Source organism: Eleginops maclovinus, chromosome 23 (assembly GCF_036324505.1).
Source record: "Eleginops maclovinus isolate JMC-PN-2008 ecotype Puerto Natales chromosome 23, JC_Emac_rtc_rv5, whole genome shotgun sequence".
In the NCBI taxonomy this organism is placed as follows: domain Eukaryota; kingdom Metazoa; phylum Chordata; class Actinopteri; order Perciformes; family Eleginopidae; genus Eleginops; species Eleginops maclovinus.
Genome location: NC_086371.1, coordinates 801,895 through 820,249, shown reverse-complemented (window position 1 = coordinate 820,249; position 18,355 = coordinate 801,895). Strand labels below are relative to the sequence as shown.

Genomic DNA, 18,355 nt, shown 5'->3' with positions numbered 1-18,355 from the left:
CTTAGATCCTCATTTAATGATGCACACAGGACTCCTAACAGCTGGAGTCCTGGGAATTGTAGTCCTTTATGTTCCCTGGACTCCACTATATTTTTAGAGCCTTTCACAGTAAGTGTCAAGTCTCTCTAACTCTGGTATTCAGACAATGAGACATTAACTCTCAGTCTGTGTCCTGCACACAAACTGACACCTGGATTATGAGTGTGAACAGCGTCAGGGTGAAGCAGACCTTGCATTAAATACAAAGATCCTAAAGATAAAATAAAAAGGAGAATGAAATGTTCTCCATGAGATTCAGAACCGGGCCTCAGCGGTCTCAGACCAATTCTGACAGCGGCCCTTCTACACCGCTGCTCCTGAACACACCGCTGCTCCTGAACACACTGCTGCTCCTGAACACACTGCTGCTTCTCTGCTCCTGGACACACCGCTGCTCCTGAACACACTGCTGCTCCTGAACACACTGCTGCTCCTCTGCTCCTGAACACACCGCTGCTCCTGAACACACTGCTGCTCCTGAACACACTGCTGCTCCTCGGCTCCTGAACACACCGCTGCTCCTGAAACGCTATCCATCTTCACACTGGGGCAGCTTACAGGGACTTCATCAGTGCATCGCTTTGGTCTGGCTGCTCTTATCTTACTGAAGTATTTTATTTATTTACGGCACTTTCCTGGGATTTAAATAAGAAATATGTTTTGTTAGATTACTTATAAATAAATAGGTGACTTAAATTGTCATGCCGTCCTTCATTAATGAAGGAAGCTGGTTAAATGCTTGCATAGCTTAAATAAAGTAAAGTCATTCAACAGTGAACGATGAAATATGTCGAGGTACACCACATTTATTCAGCGTTGTAAGAAGTATTCAGTTCGACAGTATATTATCTTTGGGATGTTTTTCAAACACGTCAACACTTTCTCATCGATGCCGTAAATCCATATTCGCACACATGGGCAGAACCGATCGGGTTTCCGGTACAGATTGGGTAATGACAGTGCCTTTTAGTGTGTTCATGACTGACAGAGTGTAGAAACTGCGGCCCTGTCCTTTTAATGCTGAGTGAACAGTTCCTAAACCGGGTGTGAACACATTTTACAACCTCCGTTCTGCACCACCAGGTGTTCAGCTCCACAGCACCTGCCTCTGAGGGGGTTCGGGTTCTTCCGCCCTCTAGTGGTCGGTTAGTGTATCACAGCACAGGGACACTGAAGATTGCATTTTAAGCACTTTTTAAGACACCAAAACAATTATAAAATACACGTGGGGGTTATTTTTAACCTTTGCCTATGAACTGTACTGTAGAGACACTACCTTTTGTAGAGTCTGTAGATGTTTATGTATAGTATGTGGAAACTGCAGCTCCTACAATAGATCTAATCTTGTTATTATTAATACTATTATAAAAAGCTCACTTTGACCTCCTAAGTCCTTCGTTTTAAATCCTGTCAGCCAGCACAGCCAGGTTCCTCCATTTGCTCTGCGGCTCCACAACAGAGACTTTCTCAGGTGTAAAACAGCAGGTTTCTGAAGAGGAGCATCTAATCAACATCCAGTAGAGATGGGAGTCTCTGAGCCTCCGTCCTCCCCATCACACCCTCCTCCCCAGCTTAGCAGCACTGCTTCTCCTCTGGTTGATGGCCTTGGTCGTCACTCGGAGCTTCCGCAGACGGAGCTGTCTGAGTCGGAGCTGCAGATCCACAGGAAGCTTCCCCCCCTTGGCCAGGATGTCTATGAGCCTCTGTCTGGGTATCTTGGTGAGGTTGAAGTCGCAGATGGTGGGGTAGAAGTCGTACATCACCTGGCAGCTTCTGGAGGAGGGGAAGTAGCCCTCAGCGCTGACGGTCACTCGGTAATCTCCGGGGTTCAGCAGCCGCCAGTAATCTCCATCAGAGACTGGGAGAGGGAGCAGAGGGGGGGGGACCTGGATCAACACTCAGGATACATGAAATACTACAAAAAGGAAAAGGCAAGGTGGAAGTATATCCTTTGGCGTGTGTACTGTTGTCCGCTGTGTTTGGATCATTGCTGTTTTATTACTCATTATTATATTAAAGGTCACTACTGAACTGTTAAAGGACAGCTAAAGACACTTCTTTTTGGATGGGCTTTTCTTTAGCCACACGCCTTTTAATGGCCTTTCACTCTTTATTATTTACATCGTTTTAATTATTCAATTGATCTTAAAGGTTTTAACTTGTATTATTTATTGAACAGTTTGAAAAGCAACATTTAATTTGACCCTTTATTATAATTATGAAGGTTTTATTACGATCATCCTTTACATGTTATAGCACACGGTGCTTTTAGTCATAGGGTTTTATACTAGTAGTCGCTCTGCTGCGTGTGTCTGATCTGAAGGGAATTTATTGTTCTTTTAACTTGTGATGTTTTAAAGCACTTTGAGCTGCATGAAAAGTGCTTTGAAAATAAAGCTTTATTATTATTATTAATTATTACTAGTATAATAGAACCTGGAGACAATCCCCACAGGAAGTGTCTTGCACAGGGACATGCTGACTGCAGTGGGGATTGAACCAGCTCATCTGAGCATTAGATCAGCGCACTAACCCACTGAGCCACACTCACTAGCTACAGACACATAGGGGCGTCTGGAGCAGCAGCACACGACACACTTCTTCTGCTCATATAGAACAACAGCATGACCTGCGCCCCTGGTGGCATAAACATGCGTGTGCAGGTAGACCGTTAACCTCATGGGTGCTACAGAGGCTGAGGAGTCCTAAAGACCTCTGTAACACCTCCACAGACAGGAAGTGCATCAAAGGAACTCCGCCACGCCTTTCGCCTGTTTTGGGGACATTGTTTCCATGGCGTTATTCAAGTGAATTCATGGTCAAATATTTGAATTCTTCCACCAGGCGGTCAGGATGCTGAACTCTCTACCTCTCTCCTCTCACTCTCTCCCTCCCTCCCTCTCTCGCTCTCTCAATCCTCCGTCCCTCCCTCAACCCTCTCTCTCCCTCCCTGTCTCTCTCTCCTCCCTCCCTCCCTACCTCTCTCCCTCCCTCTCTCCTCTCGCTCCCCCTCTCTCCGTCCCTCCCGCTCTCTCCCCGTCTCTCATCTCCCTCTCCCCCCACTCCCATCTCTCATCTGACCTCTCCGCCCTCCGTCCCAACCACCTTGGCAATTGAGGTAAATAGAAAATATGAAATACCTTTAACTTTATATATTGTTTCTTTAAGTTGGAAAAATTTACACATTTGTCATTTTTTTCTTTTCAATCTTCAGATTTTTTTTCTCCAAATTTCGAATTTAATTTTTTTTTTTTTCAAAATCATCTTTTTTTAAAGTCTTAACGATTCGATTAAAAACTGAAATATTGAATATAAAATGTTTTTTACAGAATTTAAATTTAAGTTATTATGGTATCATTATTTTATGAATTATGCACAACTGATGTTTTTTAAATTCATGTACCCCCTGCAGTACTCCACCGCACCTCTAGGGGTCCAGGTACCCCCATTAGATTTGTCCTACCACAGACCCTTTGATTTATCTGAATGAGTGTGTACCTGATCTAATGTGATGATCGATGTCGTCCACTTTAATGATGGCGTCCGCGATACCGGCCTCCGTCTCTCTGTCCCGCACCACGCCTTTAATCCCACGGTGGACCTGAACCAGACAGCAGGTTACAGTTTCATTGAATTAATAAAAGGCTAAAGGAACTAGGCATAAAGCCCGGCTCACCTGCTCCATGAAGACCAGCAGGGACTCCTTGTTGTTCGTCCACTCGACGGGCAGCTCGCTGACGTGGGGGAACTTATCGCAGGACAGCTCCACCGTCACAGCAAAGCAGTTGGTGTGCAGGTAGCTGAAATCATTCATACCTGAGGGGACGGAAACACAGCTTTTTAGTTTCTTTTAGCACCTTGGTGTTTTCCCTCTGGAGGGAACACAGGGATGTTAGCCTCTGCAGACCATTTACATGCACTAAAACCTATAGAACACACCACAAGAGAGAACGTCCTTACTTCCTGGTACGTTGTGCCAGTCGGCTCCGTTGATGATGTTGTTGGTTCTCCTGAAGTCTTTGTTGTGGCAGGGCCGGCGGTCCGGGTTGGACATCACCTGGTGATCAATAAACACACAGGTGAGCTTCATGGTGCTGTTTCCTGTAGATGTGTTGAAGTGACAGGTGAGGGGGGGTGAACCTGGTTGGTGCTGGCGTACGCGGTGGCCAGCCAGCGGAAGAAGCTCTCGTCGGCGGTGGGGGTGTGCTCTTGAGGCGCCCAGTCTTTGGTCATGTCGTACGGGTAGGTGACCACCAGCTCCCCCCCGTGGAGGTTAGCGCTCAGGACGAAAGGGATGTTCTGCATCCAGTCGATGACGGCCCGGGTCTCTGACGCCACCTGGATGTTCAGAGGACAGAGTATCAGTCTATTTGGCAGTCAGTCAGCATTTTACAACCTCTGTCCCGACTAATCTTACAAAGGCTTCCTCTGAGGTGTACATCTCCGGCATGGGGAAGTAATGGTTGATGAGTTTGGACCGGTCCGTCTCCACCTCGATGGCGTTCCACATCCCAGAGTTCAGGTCTGCAAAGTTATGGTTCATGTCGATCCCTTCGTAGCTGTAGCGACCGAGCGACCAGCCGGACAGCTCCGAGCCCTGCGGAGAACAGGAAAGGGAGATAGATGTTAAGTCCTCCAGACATCATGGAGACCGCAGGATCTAAATGCAGCTCCAGAAACCTTCTTAAAGGCCATCTCGTATCCGTCCGGGTTCATGGAGGGCAGCAGGTGGATGCGGGTGTCTTGGATCAGGCGGACGATGCGCTGGTCGCCTCGCTTGTACTCCTGACACATGAACTGCATGAGATTGAGGACAAGCTCTCGGCCCAGAACCTCATTCCCGTGCATCCCTGCAACGTAACGGAACTCTGGTTCCCCTGCAGGGGGCGACAAACACAGGAGTTAGTGAAGAAGAGCCCTGCAATCCACACATATCAACCTCACGACTCATTCCTGCACCACTCTTTTAGAAGAGACATTCATCCTACGCTGGAAAGATGCTCGGCCATCACATGGGGGCCTAAGCTGTCAGAGAGGACTTCTGTTATGGCTGCTGGATCCAAACCCTGCAGAACCTCACAGACCAGCAGTGTGTGAGACATACACACAGTTTCTTAATTTGCTCTGAGATGTGTAAATGTTTTCATTGGCCTCCTGAGGTGAAAGAGTGGAGAGGTTTCCCTGCCAAAAACAAGTCAGTGAAGGCATCACAGAGAAGGAGAGAGGAAGATGATGCCCCTCTTCAGTTATCAAATGTAATCCTAACACAGATGCTATAACCTTTCATCTTTTCTCTCAGATTACTTCAGATCCTTAGTAGGTCTTCCAGCTCCTAGTTTTGGAAGTCAAGTCACAGAAGTCTATGTGTGAGCTCTCTCATTGTAAACAGTGGGAGGAGGAGGTGTGAGATTTCAGAGCTGCCTGTCAATGCATGCAAACCAAACAGGAAACGGATCCGGCTCTTTGACTGAGGTCTGTGAGAGAGGGGGATCTGAAGAGCAGGAATTTCAAAAACATCAAGGAGGAGGATTTAAGTTTGGAGGATTTATAGCCCAACATTAGCCGCCTATAGCTTAGCGGTGGAGACGTGAAGTCATGTGACCGTGCTGTAGTTCCTTTATAGCCCAACATTAGCCGCCTTTAGCTTAGCGGTGGTGAAGTGAAGTCATGTGACCGTGCTGTAGTTCCTTTATAGCCCAACATTAGCCGCCTTTAGCTTAGCGGTGGTGACGTGAAGTCATGTGACCGTGCTGTAGTTCCATTATAGCCCAACATTAGCCTCCTTTAGCTTAGCGGTGGTTACGTGAAGTCATGTGACCGTGCTGTAGTTCCTCTATAGCCCAACATTAGCCTCCTTTAGCTTAGCGGTGGTTACGTGAAGTCATGTGACCGTGCTGTAGTTCCTTTATAGCCCAACATTAGCCGCCTTTAGCTTAGCGGTGGTTACGTGAAGTCATGTGACCGTGCTGTAGTTCCTTTATAGCCCAACATTAGCCTCATTTAGCTTAGCGGTGGTTACGTGAAGTCATGTGACCGTGCTGTAGTTCCTTTATAGCCCAACATTAGCCTCCTTTAGCTTAGGGTGGTGTTTCGGTGTTAGGGGTTTGAAAGCTTCTCACCCAGCTCGTGTTTCCCGGGGTTGTCAGAGATCTCCATGGCGTAGAGCTTCAGACCTGTGTAACTCTTCCCGATGCTGTACATGCGTGTGATGTTCGGACAGGCCTCGGTCACGGACTTCATCAACTGCGAAACAACAACAACAACAACAACAACAACAGTTACTTAAAGTAGACTTAAAGTAGACCTGTTTACTCTGTTAAGACTCTTATTTCTTGAGTCTGTTAAATGTCTGTGTATCAACGCTTAAAGCCACCTGCAGTAAGAGGGGGAACACCTGATCGGATATTGTGGGTGGTATTTCTCCCAGTTTCTGCCTGCTGTCAGGCCTGATGTGTTGAATACTGTGTGTGTGTGTGTGTGTGTGTGTGTGTGTGTGTGTGTGTGTGTGTGTGTGTGTGTGTGTGTGTGTGTGTGTGTGTGTGTGTGTGTGTGTGTGTGTGTGTGTGTGTGTTTCTGTGGGCAGACCCTCAGATCGACCGCAGGTAGTGGCAGCTCAGTGAAGAACGAAACCTCTCATAATATTTGTTTTCTGGTCAGACTGAGACCACACACACACACACACACACACACACACACACACACACACACACACACACACAGTTTATGAAAATGCCTATTTTCTTTATAAAATCATTTGTACATGTTTTGTGTGCTCTTCCTCCATAATGTGTGTAAATATATGTACATGTTTTGCTGTAACTCCAGGATATCTATATTATATTAAATAAAATAAACACGCTTTTAATTATTTAATTCAGACTTCCTGACTTTTTTCTCTTTGTTCCCTTTTGATTTCTAAGATTCTTTTTTATTATCTGTATTTAAATTATTATGCCAATTAAAGTCTTAAATAAAAAAGATAGGTAGCACTATAAACAGAATTACACACATAAAGCAGAAGAATTCAAACAATGCGGGTATTATATATCATATTTCCATGTGGTTTAAAACAATAATAATGAACAAATAACAAAAAAATCCAACAAATAATAAAGTATTGCTGTTTTGGAATTCAACAAACACTGGAATGGCTGCCATACATAAAGATGCACCCCATGCTGTGCCAGACCTTTCTCATCTCCTTGTAGTTGTGGTGTCTGAAGTCCAGTTTGTCTCGAGGCTCTGCCGGCGCCGTCTGCCACGGGTAGATGTTGTTTGGATCTGTGGTGACAGGAAAGGTGTTACAGCCTCCAAAGTGCAAAGGTGAGACACACACACACACACACACACACACACACACACACACACACACACTGTTCAGACAGGTGTCTTCCTGTACCTGGGACAGTGCAGCCCAGCACCTCGGCTCTCAGGCAGATGTGGCCCAGTGTGCCGTTCTGGTACCAGCTCTGCGGGTTGATCCGGATGTAACGGGCCACGGTGGAGGTGTTGAATAGAGCCAGGACAGGAGTCTCCAGGTTCTGGTTCCCAATGAATACCTGCAGCACAGAGAGGCGGTGACAAACAGGTGTTCAAACAGAGCACAGGAGGAAGGAGAACTCAGATGCTGTACGTGAGTAAAAGATCGAATCCTTAGTCCTGCATTCAAAATCTTACTGAAGTAAAAGTACACAAGTATTATCAGCGAAATGTACTTAAAGCATACAAAGTTAGTATCAATACTGCAGAAAAATGTCCTTTATGTGTATATATAAATATAGTTAAGGGACATTTCAATAAGCATTTAGACAAACAAAGTTCTGATTGACTTTTTGTAAAATATTGAAATCATTTTCCTTTTTGTGACAACTTTTGTTTGTTGTAAATCTTTAAAGATGCATTTTGTTAAAAGAAGCTCGAGCTGTTTGATGCATGTAGTGCAACATGGAAATATTCAAGTGAAGTACAAGATCCCCAAAAATGTACTTGAAGAAGAAGTAGGAACCTCGAATCACTTCACCACCCCTGAGTAAATGTTCTGAGTAACTTTCCATCTCTTGAACAGACTGGTGTGGTTTAAGATGCAATAAGCAGTATTTCATTTTACATTCTTTGTCGTTCACATTATTATATTTACAGACTCCTGCATTTACTTTTTACACCATCCTCTGCAGCATTTAGCGTATTGTATTTTACATACAGTTTACTTCTCCAGCATCACTCACACTCTGCTCTTACACCTTAATCTGCATGTTTTAAATCTATGTCAATGTTTGATTGTTTAAGCTCATAAAACATTTTATTCATATGTTTCTTTTATTTCATTATTTCCTATTATTTTAATATATTTGTGGGACCATTAAAGGATTCTCCTTCTTATTACATTCACCAAATAAATAACTGTGTTGTTTCTGCTCCCCCATCCCCTGTCAGCTGCAGACAGAAACACAAAGGAACATTAATCTTCTCATATCGTTTTATTTAAAGAAGACATTTCGCAGAATGTTCACGCTTCCTCCTCTGAAGACTCCTCAGACGGCCCTCTTGGACAGGGTCTTCCAGACCTTGTCCTGAAGGTCCTGGAGGAAATAGACGATGTTCCTCTTTTTGTTTTGCTCACAGACGTCAGGCCGGGGCCAGGAGTCGGAGGAGGACTTCCTGCCCAGCTTTGCCATCACCTGCTTGGTCATCAGCTTCCTGTAATCGTCCATCAGCTCCTCGTACTTCCTGGCCGACTCGGCCCAATCGGCCGGTGCTTCGCCGGCGCTCTGGACTCTGATCACCTGACCCATCCCCCAGGAAGGCGGAGGGAAGACCACTGTCTTCAGCAGCAGTTTCACCGCCTCCTCCACGAACAAGTACACCTGGTCAGACGGCCTGAAGACGGCGGAGATGGGAAACCTCTTGCCTGGCTTGCAGAGCTCCGAGTCGGACCACGCGAGCCGCCCGACGTCCAGAAACAGACTCTTGCTGTGCGTCTGTTGGTTGAACATGTCTGTGAGTTTGTCCGCCAGAGACTTAGAGAAGTTGGCCAGCTTGTCTTGACTGATCAGATCATCCAGGCCCATCAGGACCGCCGCACCATCTGGGACGCCACGCTGAACCTCCTGCAGGAGAGTCTGCACCACGTCCGGCATGTTGTTGGAGTTGGACCCGGACGCTCTGCTGGACAGGAGGTCCGAAGATCTCGAGCCCTCCAGCGCGTCTTCTGGGATTTTGAAGAAATCAATAATCGTGTCCCACACGTCTTCTGAGGTGGCTGCTTCTCCCTGAGTGGCATCTCCAGACTGCAACGGGGAGGGGGAGTCTCCCAGTGTCTTGTCCTGGTCCTGGTCCTTGCTCTGCTCCAGGAGAGACTGCACCACCTCGGCCATGCTGCTGATCGTGGATTCTCCTGACCCGGACGCTTTGCTGCCTTCCCGGCTGCCCTTAACTCTGGACAGAAGGCAGGCCAGTCCCCCCTCCTCTTTGTCCTCTTCATTGTCGGACGCCTTTTTGGGGTTGTTGAAAAAATCCATGATCGTCCCCCTCAGTTCTTCTCGAACCAGCAACGCCGTGGCGGCAAGCTGCTCCCGAGTCACGGTGGCATTTTCACGCTCCGGATCCTCTTCTTGTGACCTGAACAGCTGGTCTGCTCTCAGGGCCACAGTCTGCAGGATCTTTGAGGTCAAAGGGTACACAGACTCCCGGTAGGGCTCGCTGGAGGTGACCCCGGCCTCGATGCAACACGAGCTCAACATGAGCAGCGAGCTCATCAGCAGCTCCTTCACCACCTCGTCTTGGGTGAAAGTCTTCCCATGAGCGACGTTGCGAGGAGGCGATGCTTCAGGGTTCTGTGGTGCTACCTCATTATTGCGGATCTTTTTAAAGGCCTCACGTACTCCGCGGGCGAAGCTCCGAAGTTTCTCCTGGAGGAACGGGATGAGGCAGCAGTAATACTCGTGCAAACTCTCCTCATCAAACTCTAACTCTCTTGTCTCCTCTCTAGTCTCCTCTCTTGTCTCCTCTCTAGTTTCCTCTCTTGTCTCCTCTCTAGTCTCCTCTCTTGTCTCCTTTCTAGTCTCCTCTCTAGTCTCCTCTCTTGTCTCCTCTCTTGTCTCTTCTCTAGTCTCCTCTCTAGTCTCCTCTCTTGTCTCCTCTCTAGTCTCCTCTCTTGTCTCCTCTCTAGTCTCCTCTCTTGTCTCTGTTATTTCGACGCTCAGGTTCGTCAGGATTGTGCTGCCGTTGCTTCCTGTCTTCATGTCTCCTGACGTCGTGTCTGGACAGGAGTCTGACCTATCACAGATCACCTCCCCCGAATCCAACAACTGTTCAGTGTGTGAGACGGAGCTCTCCAAAGACTGGAGGAGAATTTGTTCAATGGAGGATCTGCAAAACAAACATGTATTCATTAGTTTAATCACACTTTAATAACGAGCATATTTGCTTATTACTATCTGCTCCATTTGTCCAGCATACCCGATTTAAAGAGAGTCAAATCTCAATAGCAGCAAAAACAATAAAACCTTTCCATTACTTTTCCAATTGTTGCATTAATTGTATAAAAACCAGGAAATAATGATTTTCCAGATCAAAGAGTATTATAGATCACAGACAAATATATTGCTTGTTCTGTCCAGCCATTATAAACTAAACCTACCAAAAATACAAACATTAAATATCCAACAGCAGATCTGCTAAAAAATAGTTGATAAAATTGTCATTTTTGTCTCAAAATTGAACAATATTTTTTCAATTAAGAACATTTGATCAACAACTATTGTGTCATTTACCCTGTTCATTTTAAATCCCAACATCTGTTCTCTGTAGGAACGCTAGAATCCTGTTTCCCTGAATTTTTGAATATTGAAATGACATTTGTTTTCATTTGAATAGAAAAGATCTGGCTTTAAAAGCTAAAGGATAATTCAGCATTAGGACTGAGGGAGGGTTTTCCTACCTGCAGGACTTGCACTCTGAACCCTGCTGCAGATGATCCATCAGAGCTGGGACCAGAACCCGCAGGACGAGCTCCGACACGACCGTCACGATCCTCCTGGACACCTGAGCCAGGTGAGCCTGAGTCAGCTGGAAGAAGAAGCTCCGTTTAATATCTGAACTGAAGGTTATGCATTCTCAAAATCAGAAACAGGTCATTGACTTAATGTCACTCTGGGTGTAACAGGAGCTGCGGATGGTACATCTTTGAGCACCTTTGACTTCACCAGAGACCCACTCAACCCTTCAGGGTGATATTTAGATAGCTTAGCTTGCTAGCAAATTTCTAGCTACCTAGCTAGCTATGGCCAAATTAGTGGCTCTCATGATTTAAATGATTTATTATTTACAGTGATGTTAAGTAACTAAGTGCATTTGAAATACTGTTAGTTTGGTTGCTAGGCAGATCTGGATTAATGATGGTACATATAATCTCCCTTAAATCAGACTGTAGTTCACCTGCAGTAAATCCAGCAGCTACCCTGCAGTATACAAAGCCATTCAAACTAGCTGCACCTTTACCAGCTCTGAGAACACTTTAATGATCAATCATTATAAAACAGATCAGAGATATTATTCTGAAATGGACCAATCAGACAATGACTACTTTTACTGTCACTACTTTAAGTACATTTAGAGGAGAGTACTTTCTACTTTCACTGGAGGAACATTTAGAATACTTTCACTGAGACAGAGTATTCCTACACTCTGGTACTTCTACTTTACTCAAGTACAAGACCTGAGTACTTCTACTTTACTCAAGAACAAGACCTGAGTACTTCTACTTTACTCAAGTACAAGATCTGAGTACTTCTACTTTACTCAAGTACAAGACCTGAGTACTTCTACTTTACTCAAGTACAAGACCTGAGTACTTCTACTTTACTCAAGTACGAGATCTGAGTACTTCTACTTTACTCAAGTACGAGATCTGAGTACTTCTACTTTACTCAAGTACAAGACCTGAGTACTTCTACTTTACTCAAGTACAAGACCTGAGTACTTCTACTTTACTCAAGTACGAGATCTGAGTACTTCTACTTTACTCAAGTACAAGACCTGAGTACTTCTACTTTACTCAAGTACGAGATCTGAGTACTTCTACTTTACTCAAGTACAAGACCTGAGTACTTCTACTTTACTCAAGTACAAGATCTGAGTACTTCTACTTTACTCAAGTACAAGACCTGAGTACTTCTACTTTACTCAAGTACAAGACCTGAGTACTTCTGCTTTACTCAAGTACAAGACCTGAGTACTTCTACTTTACTCAAGTACAAGACCTGAGTACTTCTGCTTTACTCAAGTACAAGACCTGAGTACTTCTACTTTACTCAAGTACAAGATCTGAGTACTTCTACTTTACTCAAGTACAAGACCTGAGTACTTCTACTTTCACTGGAGGAACATTTAGAATACTTTCACTGTGACCCTAACCCTGTACAGCAGCCTGTATTTATGTATACAGCTAAGGTTTAGAGACAGGTTAATTAGAGGTTAAACTCACTGGCTCTCTCATCCTGTCCCGGATGCTCTCCCACTGCGTGTCCTGCAGGCTGCTGATGAAGGCGAAGAGGATGTTGGAGCACAGATCCTCTTCGTCCTCTTCCTCCTTCCTGTGTACCAGCATCCTCTGAGCCACAAACCTGAGCGCCGCCGCCCGGTCCTCACTGCAGGTCTGTCTGTCCTCACAGCCGGTCTGTCTGTCCTCACAGCCGGTCTGTCTGTCCTCACAGCCGGTCGGTCTGTCCCCCATCATGTGGGTCAGTCCCTCCCTCTCAGTCCGGTGGAAGAGACGGTGGTAGATGAAGTGAAGTAAAGGGTGCATGGGTCTTCAGGAGGCTGCTGTCCGTTAATCCCAAATAAAGTTCAGTTTGTTTTTAAATCATGACGTTCTACAACCATCACCATGTCGTCGTTGTTGTTGTTGTTGTTGTTGTTGTTACCATGGCTGTGTGGTTCTGCTGTTTGTTGTTGTGATTTCAATTTGTGGTTTCACAACTCTCTCAATTCAATTCAATTCAATTCAATTCAATTCAATTCAATTCAATTCAATTCAATTCAATTCAATTCAATTCAATTCCATTCAATTCAATTCAATTCCATTCCATGGGGCTGCATCGGCATGAAAGTTAAAAGAAGCAATGTTGCCAAAGCATCCAAACAGAACAATAAGAAATACAAACAACATCAAAATACGTGTGTGTGTGTGTGTGTGTGTGTGTGTGTGTGTGTGTGTGTGTGTGTGTGTGTGTGTGTGTGTGTGTGTGTGTGTGTGTGTGTGTGTGTCTTGTCAAAGTAACTGCTCCTCTTCTCTTTGAATGTTCCACACTTTAGGAGGAAGTGCATCTGTCTCAGTCTCACCTGTCGTACAGGGACCACAGAGTCTGTCTTCTTTTGGTTGCCAGGATCTTTTGTGTCTTCCTGTTTTGATTGCCAGTGTGTGCTCTCTTTCTCCCTCTCTCTCTCTCCCTCTCTCTTTCTCCCTCTCTCTCTCTCTTTCTCCCTCTCTCTCTCTCTTTCTCCCTCTCTCTCTCTCTTTTTAGAAATGTTTATACCTAATTTGTGTCACAACTTTCTCTTGCTCTTTTTAATTTAATGTGTACTTTTATTGTTATTATTTGTTTATGAATACACAGTATTGAGGCCTATTTTGTGTGTGTGTTACTCGATTGTTTACCTCGATGTGTTGTGATGTGATCTGGATTAACAGCGTTTATTAATGTGATGATCAACGTGTGTTTGTTTTTGAATCATCACATTCTGTCACCACCTTGTTGTTGTTGTTGTTGTTGTTGTTACCATGGCTATTTCAAAGAGACATAAGAGTTTTCTCCTGATGATTATAATAAAAGGTGTTTACTCACAGCCTCTTTCGTCCCGTTCAGAGACGGCCTCCAGAGCAGCGTGTCGTTACTGAACTGAACCTTGTAGGTGTGCACCAGGTTCCAGCTGCACAGGAACACATGCAGTCAATCAGTGCACGTCATACATCATACAACATACAACATACATCACATGTTGTCCTTTATTCACTGCACCAAGCTTTTAGTGTATGTGTATTTATATTCCGTGTCTCTGTCTTTTTTCCCGGTAAACAGTTTTAGAAACATCCCTAATCCCTTAATCTTTCTCCTACAATGTATTTACTTATGTTGTGGTTTTGCGTTCATATTTATTTGTGGATAACATCTTTGTGTTTAGATCTGATCTCTAGGAGTTGCCTCAGCGTCAGACTGACCTCCAGATGGAGGCTCGGCCCTGCAGGATGACTCCGGTGAAGCGAGTCAGTCTGCGAGCGTCCACCTCCAGCCACTGGTTCTGATCTCTGACCTGAGCACACCAGCCTCCGTCGTAGATATCCCCGTCCTCTATCCCCGACTGCATCACACACACACACACACACACACACACCCACACACACACACACACACACACACACACACACACACACACACACACACACACACACACACACACACACACACACACACACACACACACACACACACACACACACACACACACACACACACACACACATATTGATCCTGTACTGTTGGTAGCAGGAAACAGATGTTGGTTCTGTTGTTACCTGGATGTTGAGTCTGCCACGGTGAGGACCCAGGCCTCTGCGTCTGTAGGACGACGCTCTCAGCTGGTTGTCTTTGACCTTCAGAGACTCCAGACCCAGAGGAGGACACTCTTTAGGACACACACACCCCAGGACCCCAGCGTTTAAACATGATATTAAAGGTCAGAGCAGCAGGAGAAGAAGCCAGTAGAGGTTGAGTTCTAGTTTAGTTATTGCACAAAGCATTAATGTCATATAATCCACAGGTAGTGCAGTATATAACATTAATGAGGCGCCAGAAAGAAGATTTGTGTAGATTTGAGGGTGAAATGTGTAGAAAGCGTCCTGTGCTGCAGCCTCTCACAGACCCTCATTGTCTGCAGGTTCAGCTCAGTTCACTCGGCCGCTTCCTGCCAGAGAGCTTTACAGTCACGCAGTTTAAAGTAATGCATAATGTTGGTGGTGCTACTCATGAAGAGACCCTCTGCCCCCCTTTAGCCCTGAAGTCCCGCTGGATCTCTGTGGAGCTGCAAAGTACTGCTGAGATTCTTCGTTGCTGCTAAACAACAAACAAGTGTCAGGAAAATAAACGGATTCATCTGCAGGATATTCGTTCTCAGCAGCAAAGCACCAGACAGCCCCCACTCCCCACTGCTCCCTGGGCGCTGGTCAGCCCCCACTCCCCACTGCTCCCTGGGCACTGTACAGCCCCCACTCCCCACTGCTCCCTGGGCGCTGGTCAGCCCCCACTCCCCACTGCTCCCTGGGCGCTGGTCAGACCCCACTCCCCACTGCTCCCTGGGCACTGTACAGCCCCCGCTCCCCACTGCTCCCTGGGCGCTGTACAGTGATAATAATAATGCTAAGATAGGTGGAAGAGGGGGGGGCATTGTGTGTGCATGAATGTGTGACGAATAAAGAGGGTTCCATCCTCCCACTCTAATAATGCATCTCTAAAAATGAACTCTTTGGTTCAAAAGAGGAAAATGATGGTAATCATGTTTGTCTTTAGAACTTCCTCCAACAGTCTGACGGAGTGTGTTTGAACTCACACGTCTGACGGTCTTGGGTTATTGACAACATGGCCTGTGTTGTTGTTGTTGTTGTTGTTGTTGTTGTTGTTCCTGATACACATTTGAAAGAAGTGCACTACTGTTTTGTTTTGCAGCATGAATGGACAAGGCTTCCACAACTGTATTTCATTGTGCTGCAGAGCCACAGTCAGTGATCAGCAGAGAGGAGACACTTCATCAGAGGTCTGGTTAGTCTTTAGGGCAGCAGTGAAGCAGCAGGTTGATTTATATCAAAGTGTAGATATACAGCAGCGCCTCAGTTTGAAGCCCACATGAATCACACCTGGGAAAGAGCTAAATTAGCAAATAGCTTTGTGGTTTTCTGGATGCATTGCTGTGGGTTTGCCTTCGAAATCCAATGTGTGCTTCAGAGCTCACTAGAATTGTTCTAAAACAGCAAATCCCAGTGAAACCCTTCCAGCTATTTGCCATCACCATGTGACCCATGTGTGTGACACGCTGTATACAGCCGTACATACGTGGGACGGCCTCGGCTGGTTTGCCCGATCTGTGTTTGACATGAGGTTGGGATTTCTTAACAACCGTCGGCTTCTTCTTGGGGATGAGTTGGGGTTTCTTCAGGATCTTGTTGGGCTTCTTTGCTAGCTTAACGCTCCTGCTGGACCTCCTTTCTACAAAGATGTGAAGCAGTTTATGTTTTTACCTCCTAACACACGACCTTAGACTTTGTGAATTACTACAGACACACTAGGAAGAACTGCTTTGCATTAGACTTTAACGAAACATAATTTGACATCCCAAGATTTATCCCACACTTATGTAACATTTAGAGTTAACAGCAGCTGGTTAGCTTAGCATAAAGACTGACACTAGCATGGTTCTGTTTAAAGGTTTAATAATTAGCAAACCTCCTGGAAAATATTTCTTTGTTGCTAGGTAGATCTTTGCTTAGCTTTACCTGGAGCCAGGTTAGTTTCCCCCCCAGTTTCCATTCTTTAAGCTAAGCTAACATGCTGACTATATCCTCATATGTAACTGAAGTAAATGCAGAGAGTTAGAAGGGAAGATTTGACCCCTGCTCATGTTAGATTTAAAAGTAAAACCAGCAGCTAGTTAGCACAGTTGCTTAGCCTAGCATTAAGGCTGGAACTAGCCTTAGTTAGATTAAATTGTTTCCTCCTGTTTTCATTCTTTAAGCTAAGCTATGCTAAGCTAAAGGGCTGCTGCTTCATATCTAACTGAAACATATTCAGCAAGAAAACTACTTTCTATGTGAACTTATTGATATGAAAGCTCTAGCCTCATTTCTCACCAAGTGTTTTGTTGTTTCTTTGTTAAAACAGTTTGGGCTGTTTGCTGAATCACATGATAGGCTGCAGCCACAGTTACAGTGAGTGCACAGTGGATTTACTGGGCAAATCCCATGATTGGTTTTGAGGAGTGTGTGTGGGGGTGTTGTTCGTTTCCTTTAAGTCTGAGGCATCACATCTGGTTTTCATCAGCAGAAATCACACAGCTAAAACGCCTCAGTGCATACAGGAACATCCTCCCCCAACCCTCGGACACTGACTCTCTGACCGCAGATATGCAGAGCCAACACAGCTCTGCTTACGCTCAGAGAACCAGAGAAAGGAACCCTGAGAAGGTATTCTGTTTGCTATTTAACAGCTTGCAACTACAACTACTTTTGTAGACAAATGTGGGTCCTTGGCATCTTATTCCTGGATCTATTTGATCGATTTTCTGTTTCTAGACAGTTCAGGTTGCACGGTCCTCAGAGGAGACTGTATTTGTTTGTTAGCACAGGAACACTTTTACGTTTCTGTTATGGTAGAAGTACACGTGCAAAACCAGTAAACCAATAATTGTAAAGATGCCCCTAAGGGAAAACTTATATTGCAAGAATGCTTTAGAGATGCATTCTTGAGGCACATTTCCATATGAAACAATACAACCCGCTCACCTAATTCCAAAGGACCTTCTTCTTCCTTCTCTTCATCTTTTTTAGTTACCCTCTCCTTTGTTTTACCAGCATCTTCAGTCTCATGTTTATCAGCCGTGGTGATTTTGGAGGGTTTATCTGTTGACTTGGTAGTGAATCCACTGCTGGGAACCTCAGTGGTGTTGCTTCTCCCTGCAGGAAAAACTCTCCCAGCTGCAGGAGAAGGTGCATGTGACTCCCCAGTGGGTCTGTCTGTTGCTGTGTCCTCTGCATGTTTGGATAAAATGAGGAGAAAGGATCCACAATGCAGGAGTAAGAGCAGGAGGAAGTGCAGAGCTGCTGCCATAGTGACTCTCCCTGCAGAAACACCTCTGACACTGAGCACTCTGCAGCTCCACAGAGCCCCCTGCTCCACAGAGCCCCCTGCAAAAACTACTTCCAGGCAGTGGAAAAATAAAAGCCCTGGTGAGTGTCCCCCTAGGTTTACTGCATTGGGGGGGTGCTGCCTGGGCTTGATGAGGGCGGTCCGTGCGGGGGTACATTAGAATTTAATATGGATAAATAGAAATATACTACACATATAAAAAGTGTGCAAATGTATTTAGTATCCTGTCAATGTGAACATGTTTTAAGTGGGGGGTGGGCCTCACGTCATCTAGGGGGATCCGGGGTCCCATTCTTTTGAAATGTTGGACTTTTATGCATCAATCTGGTGAACTTTGAGGGGCAAAATTAGGGACTAGATCTAGGGACACATCTCTCAACACCCATATGAAAAACACATGTAAA

The 18,355-nt window shown here is 45.3% G+C and overlaps 1 protein-coding gene across 2 annotated transcripts; it reads right to left on the bottom strand.

The window, feature by feature from the left end:
* Positions 1-838: 838 nt before the first annotated feature.
* Positions 839-17,912, bottom strand: LOC134860037 (probable carboxypeptidase X1). Of its 2 annotated transcripts, XM_063876874.1 has the most exons (15): positions 17,588-17,912; positions 16,143-16,295; positions 14,612-14,721; positions 14,258-14,397; positions 13,884-13,968; positions 7,439-7,598; positions 7,229-7,320; positions 6,159-6,282; positions 4,720-4,916; positions 4,457-4,636; positions 4,180-4,377; positions 4,000-4,096; positions 3,716-3,855; positions 3,538-3,640; positions 839-1,897 (listed from the first exon to the last, which is right to left on the bottom strand). In XM_063876874.1, the coding sequence occupies exons 1-15, from the start codon at positions 17,910-17,912 to the stop codon at positions 1,593-1,595; spliced, it is 2,409 nt and encodes an 802-aa protein (XP_063732944.1). In that variant the 3' UTR covers positions 839-1,592. The 2 variants fall into 2 exon arrangements, with proteins under 2 accessions (XP_063732944.1, XP_063732945.1); XM_063876875.1 differs by lacking the exon at positions 16,143-16,295.
* Between the last annotated feature and the right edge of the window lie 443 nt (positions 17,913-18,355).